The sequence below is a fragment of the Octopus bimaculoides genome, chromosome 2 (genome assembly GCF_046866305.1).
Source record: "Octopus bimaculoides isolate indiv1 chromosome 2, ASM4686630v1, whole genome shotgun sequence".
In the NCBI taxonomy this organism is placed as follows: Eukaryota; Metazoa; Mollusca; class Cephalopoda; order Octopoda; family Octopodidae; genus Octopus; species Octopus bimaculoides.
The window spans coordinates 112,036,538-112,044,037 of NC_142929.1; the positions used below are offsets into that span (position 1 = coordinate 112,036,538).

At 31.1% G+C, this 7,500-nt stretch overlaps 1 protein-coding gene across 1 annotated transcript in view; it reads right to left on the reverse strand.

The window, feature by feature from the left end:
- LOC106884307 (LIM/homeobox protein Lhx3) overlaps positions 1-7,500 on the reverse strand; it is a 172,482-nt gene that overhangs the window by 50,682 nt on the left and 114,300 nt on the right. Inside the window, exon 2 of the mRNA XM_052978610.2 lies at positions 1,335-1,506. Within this exon, the coding sequence (XP_052834570.1) occupies positions 1,335-1,506 (172 nt within the window). The remainder of the gene's footprint in view (positions 1-1,334; positions 1,507-7,500) is intronic.

The window sequence follows — 7,500 nt, forward strand, 5'->3', positions numbered from 1 at the left end:
TACTTATTTTATCAACCCCGAAATTGGAATAAATAAAGGGTTTTAGAATATAGCATATTTACCAAGTAACTTTTTGAAAATAAATTTAGATCAATTTTAAAAATCAAATTCATTGTTCTGCATTTTTGTAGATACCAGATGTGTGCCAATGTATTCCTTGCATTCATGAGACGGGTATTTCTAAAGATGCACCTTCATACTTTAAGCAATTGCTGACCGATAAATTTCAATGAAAGAATGGATACTCTTGACACGACTTTCTCGAAGAGTTTGCGTTAACTTTACCCTAATGCTGATATAGAACAGTACCATGGTCAACTCATATCCATCTTCCATTGTTACCATTTTCCTGATATCAAAAGCATTAATGAAAAAAAGAACGGTATGCTACAACTGTATAGGGAGCACTATAATTGTAAAGTGACGAATTGTATATATATATATTCAACTCGTTTGATTATTTTATTTTTGTTTATATATATATATATATATATATATATATATATATATAGTATAACTAGCAATTCAATTACAGTTATGTAAACTAATGTGCTTCAATCTAAATATATTTTACTGAGTAATTTTATTTTTATTTTAGCTAGATCCTAAGTTGTGGTAAGTTTATTGATGTGGTTGATATTCTACATGTTACAAGCTATAGTCCAAGCCGAATGATCTTTATTTCAAATCTCAGTAGAGTCTACTTAGATCATATGTTATTAAATTTTATAACACGATATAACCAAAATAACCGGAAGAACACAACGAAAAGATATAGAAATATATTTATAATTATTCGTATAAATTTCTAATGATGATGAAATTCATATATGTTTGAAGAATGTATGTATAGATGAATGGATTGGAAAATAAAAGAATATATCATCATTATCATTAATGTTGTGTGAGTATAAATTGACAGTTTTCATCAGGTATTTCTTCCTCAATTTGTAGAAAAGTGATTGGTTATTGATTTGTTGTTGATGATCCTGTCGGCTAAACAAGCAATCATTTCACTAATAACATTAATTGAAAAATTCAAATCAATAATGCCACTCAACAGAACTACCTTAAAATGTTCAATCCATCTCTCATTAAAGAAAAACAGATTGCAGTTAAAATATAAGATAAGGGAAAACAAAAGAGATGTCAGTTTACCATTTAGAATTTTTATGAAAAAATAAAAAAAACATCTTTATTAAAGTCCTTGCTTTTCGATACTTATTTTTGATAAGATTTTAGCTGAATTAGAAGTGTTCAAAACAGCAGAAATGTTTTTAAGTTTACGTGATAATAATTACCGAGGAAGAAGAAGATTGATATGAGAAACTTACCTGAAGAAATCATCTTTACAAAATACTTCATCATTTTTTGAAAAACACTTGTCTGTAAGTTGTGCGCGGCAATCAGTACATTTCAAACATTTCGAATGCCATGACCGGTCGAGTACTTTTAAAATAAATCTATCAAGAATCTGTTCACTGCAGCCTGCACATTTTGGGATTGCTAAGAGAAAGAAAAATTATAAGGAATTGATCAGTAAAAGAAATACAAAACGACGAAGAAAAAAACAAACAAAACAAAAACAAAAACAAAAAACATACTATCAAAAAGCAACAAAAAGCAAAACAAATATATAAAAAAAAAAGAAATAAGCAACAGCAACAATAAGCACACGGTTTTTAGAATATCAAACGTAATTATAAAAACGAAAATAGAGGAATTCGAAGTACCAAATGTTTTAGCATATAAGGTGAAAGGGCAGGGATCATAGTAATTAATATAATGGGAATATAAGGATGAAAAGTGATTAGTTGCAGCAGTTACAGGAGGGTGAAATCTAAATCTTCTGAGAAGACAAATCCATTATCGTAATGGTAGAAGCAACAAGATGAAGCAATGACTTGATAAAGAAAAGCCATAAACGTGAGTGCCAATCAAGCAGACGTTTTTCTTTCAAATGCGCTGTAGAATATTGGTGACGAAGCATTTGATATATTAAGAGAACATTCATAAAGCAACCGAGTTCTTTGGTGGGGAAAGTTAAGACATGTATGAGAAGAGTAAGAGCGAATGAATTCGGTGAAGAAATGTGATATACGCGTTGTTATAAGTGGCGTATGTACAGGAAATCTTGTGTAAAGACTCGAGGAATAAAATGTCAGGTCCATTTACTGAATGTCCAATGTTCTGTAAATTATGACTTCTAGCATGGGTACAATTTTACAAATTTTCGGAGCGGAGGCAATCAGAATCATTTGTCCCCGAAAGGTTGAAAGAAAAAAAAAAAAATCAATCTGCGCAGAATTCGAACTCAAAACTGTCCTCATATAAATAATAATAATAATAATAATAATAATAATAATAATAATAATAATAATAATAATAATAATAATGATAATAATGATAATAATAATAATAATAATAAAAATAAATAATAATTCCAGGACATAACTAGTACTAATTTTATCGACCCCAAAAGAATGAAAGGCAAAGTCGACCTTGGTAGAAATTGAGCTAAAAACGTAAAGACGAACACAATGCTGCTATGTATTTCGTCCAACGCGCTAGCGATTCTTCGATACTGTAGGTACAAGGCTAGTCGAAGCGAAGGGGGCTAATCGATTACCTCGGCTTAACTGGTACTTATTTTATCGACCCTAAGGCGAAAATCAACCTTGATAGAATTTGAATTTAGTAGTTAAAGAACCGAAACAAACTACAAGATGTTTTGCTCGACACTTTTTAAAACTGCGTAGATGGCATGGTAGAAAGGCAGAGCGTCTGACAAAATTTACAGTATTTAGTTTTACTGATTTACACAGGACTTGACGTAGCACATTTGTAATTACCAGCTATACACTGGCTAAATTCCCATGACTACCTTTTATATATGTAGCTTTACGCTAATGTAGAAAATCAAGGCTGCAATAATAATCTTCAAATTTATTTATTAAAATATTTTCTTCATAATCCATTCTAACACGTGTTTCTGTTGGATAAGGGTTCTTGTGTCCTCTGATATAGCACAAATGTGCATTTAGTTGATTTATATTAAATCAATTGCAACACATTCAAATTTAAAGGTTGACAATCCTATGCTGCTTTATGTGAGATATTACTCATATAGGTCGATGAAGCGAACTGAAGATTCAAGTATTAGCCAAAAGTTCTTAAAATGTACTTTTGGGGAGGGAACAGGAAATATCAGCGTAGAGGACATTGGAGTGGTGAAAATTGATACATTCGTAGTTCTGGTATCTTTTAAACTTGGAATGAACACTTTACACATGATGAGAATAAACTCGTGTGTATTTCACTAGGTAAATTTATGTGTCCTTCTAGCTAAGTGAGCTCAAATGAAAATGACTTATTTGGAAAATATTTAATAAGTAACTTTTCTGTATGAATGTACACACTTTATCTCTAATAAATTTCCTCAGTTTAATAACTTGTATTTAGATCCCATTTCCGATTCCTGTTCGTATATGGTGACACACTACCAATAATTGACCATTTAATGTCGTATTTAGTGTCCCTTTCGTTCATTTTCTCTGCTTTTGAAAGAAGAAAGATGGTTACATAATCTTTATTTAAAATCTGTAGAAAATGAACCTATGTAAAGGGAACATAAGTTAACCTAGTCCAATACTTATAAATTTAACTAATATAAATTTTATCTAATTTACAATTGTCTACAATTCCAACTCCTCGGATAACCTCACATTAGTATTGTTTTCTTCTACTAAACGAAAAATAATGCTAGAGTTTTACTTTATTTTACTCAAATCAGTTAATATTGGGCTTCTAATATTAAAAAAATATAGAATTTTGTTGCTATGGACAAGTTAAATTACCGAAGTGAAGCAATATTAATATATTTTTCTGTTTCGTTTTCCTTTAAATCTACCCATTTACCTTATACGTATTATATTACAACTTTAATATGAGCAATCCGTTGTGTGACTATATCATGACCTACTTAAGACACCCTTTACAAGTGCAATAAACTAATCTGTTCCCTTAATGTCTAAAAAGGTCATTCTAAGTTTAAAGGATATCAGAACTATGGATATATCAAATTTCACCATCTTCAATACCCTTTACCTCGATAGTTCATGTTTCTTTATCAAAAGTATACTTTAAGAACGCATATTTAATACTCGGATCTTCAGTTCGCTTCACGCACCTGTATGGGTGACACTTCGAATAAAGCTGCATTGGATTGTCAACCTCTAGATATGAATGCGTTGCAATTGATTTAAATGCATATTTGTGCTATATCAAAGGACATAAGGACCCTTATCCAGTAGAAACACGTTTCGGAATGGTATAGAAAGAAAATACTTTAATAAATAACTTTTGAAGATGTAAAGTATTCCATTCTTCTTTATTATGTCATGATTATATACTCTGAATGACATATGAAATCCAATGAAGCGAACTCTGGAAAAATATATAGTTTAATTGCTTTTTTTTAAACGATTTTGAATGTCCCTCATCATTTGATGTGGTTAGTCAGATTTTGATTGTATAAGATTGCTTATATGGTGCCTGTCCCGATTTAAATCTCTATTTCTGTACGATACACACGCACATACTAAAATAAGAATATCTGTAGACACATATGAGTTACGACATATACACGCATGCGCACAAACGTATGTATTAATCACTTGAAGACTAGGACCGAGAAACTGCGAATAATGACTCACACAAGCTCAGCTGTGAATAAAGAATGCTATTCCCATATATCTAAGAGTATTCGAATTCAAACAAGTGTGAAACCACTACACGCTACATACATACATCCCACCAGATATCTTATATCTTATATCCTATATACTTATGCATATATCTTATATGCATAAGTGTGTGTATACAATTCGTTTTTGGATTTGGTTTGCAAGATTCTTTATGTGCGTTCGTGTGTTGAAGCATATTGTGTTGTGATTGGGGAGAGTCATTCTCTTTTGGTGCCTTATAATTTAACACGGAAATTTTACCGGTGAGTGTGTTAAATTGTAAGGAGCTAACAGAGTGGCTCTCCCCTGACACAACAGGATGTATATATATATATATATATATATATATATATATATATATATATATATATATATATATATATATATCCATATGTATATGTACACATATGTTTATATATGTATACACATACGCACACATAATATAAAAATGAATCTATGCATGCATGTATGTATGTATATACGTATGTATGTATATATGTATGTATGTGCATCTCCATTTTGTTTTAGATAAAATAAGTACCAGTCAAGCACTGAGGATGATTAAATAGAATATAGTAAGTACATACAGGAAAATATGCTGGGTATTTGCCATTTATTGTGAAGAGTATTGAAAAAATTGCCGGCTATCATTTGAGCACTACACTTAGTTGAAGTGCTAAAGCACGAAACGGCAGATTTTTCCACACCCCCACGGAAAACAAATTTATTGGCACTCAACAAACTTCTTACTATCACTGTTGGTGCCGGTCCCTCCCTAGTTTCTACGGATTCCAGAATTTATCCATATTTGATTATACACTCCACACAACCGTCAAAATTTATGGCCTTGTGTCTAGATAGAAATAATTATTATCAAAATTAGGCATGTGTATCGGAATGGGTAGATCGCCAAATGAAATGCCTTGCGATATTTAGCTCGTAGTTCAAATCCCGCCAAAGTCAACATAGTCTTTCGTTCTTACATAGTCAAATAATGAGGTCGATTAGGTCGGCTACACTTCTTCTCCAAAGTGCGTGGCCTTGTGCCAATGTTAGAAACCATTATTATTATTATTATTATTATTATTATTATTATTATTATTATTATTATTATTATTATTATTATTATTATTATTATTATTATTATTATTATTATTATTATTATTATTATTATTATTATTATTATTATTATTATTATTATTATTATTATTATTCAACAATACAGTAAACACTATACATTGATTTATTGTTATTTTCATCTGAATGTCCCGCTACTCTCGGTGCTACATCTATCTGTACATTTTCTGGCAAATCGCCGACATTCATATTCTATTCTTCATTAAGTTGGCTTCATCCACTTTGAATTTTCTCGGGTCTATATTCCAAACCTTTTATTTGACATCTAGATGTACAAAGCCAATTTTTTTTAAAAAAGGGAATTGGTTAGGCAGTAATCGTTTGACTTGGTGCTGGTGTATTACTAGTTTTATTGATTTTATCACCCATTAAAGATGAAAAACTCAGTTTGTCCTGGTAGGATTTGAACTATGAGTGTCTTCAACAAATTCTAAATACTGCGATGCTTTGTGTTCTTGAGCAAAACACTTCATTTCATGTTGCTCCAGTTCACTCAGCTGGCAAAAATGAGTAACCCTGCGACGAATTGGAGTCCTGTCCAAGGGAGAGTATAAACGCCACAGAATCTGGGAAACCAGCCCTATGAGCTTATGGCTCGGAAAGGACCTTTGATCCTTTTGGTAGTAGATTGGATCTACCGACTATTTTATCGATCTTAGAAAGATATAAACTTAGAAATTAAAGTACTTACTTAATTATTGCTGGACGACATTTTGTCTATTACTCCAGCGTCGTTTAATATTGATTTTATAACATTGTCACATATTAGTATTCGGGTGTGTCTCTTGTTTTTTCAAGACGATAGAATGTGATTTGAAAGTTATGTGGCTGCTATTTCAAGTAACTGATATATCATTTACCGGTTCCCGCTTTGGATTGTAAAAATGGAAGCATGTAATGACAACTAATCTTTCATAAACTCACCAAATTCTTGTATAAAACCCCTATGCATTTGTGAGGTGTACTCTACCTGTTCTGCTAACTACAGCTATTTTAGTTGTTTCATATCAACATTACTTATTTAATATTAACATTTTGGAACAATATTCATTTTTAAAGGATAAACGAAAAGAAGAAGAGAACTCAGCATGAAATTTGGCAACATATGGTGACATTTGAAGAAAACAATGCGCCAGATATAAAATATTTAAAATAATATTCGGAACAAAATAGAATGAAGCAATATCATCACGAGAAGTAGTAGCAGAGGGTGCAAGGCCAACATTTGCAAATAAAGTCAAAACATTATTAGGAGAAGCAAAAATAAATAAATAAATAAGGCCACTGAAAAAATGAGCTGCATAAGGATGTCCGATATTGTTTTTATTGTTTTGGTCTGGTTTAGTCTCGAACAAACATAACTATGTTGCAGAATGCGTTCCAATTGTGGCAGTCCCATTATATGCAGATATAATAATAAATAAATAAACAAATATACATGCATGCATACATACATACATGCATATATATACATATATATATATATATATATATATATATATATATATATATATATATATACACACACACACACATTGCCGGATTTAGGACAAATGAGGTCCTGTGCTAGTTAAGTTATAAGGCCCCTTACTTGGACAGTCAGACATAGATGCTCAGG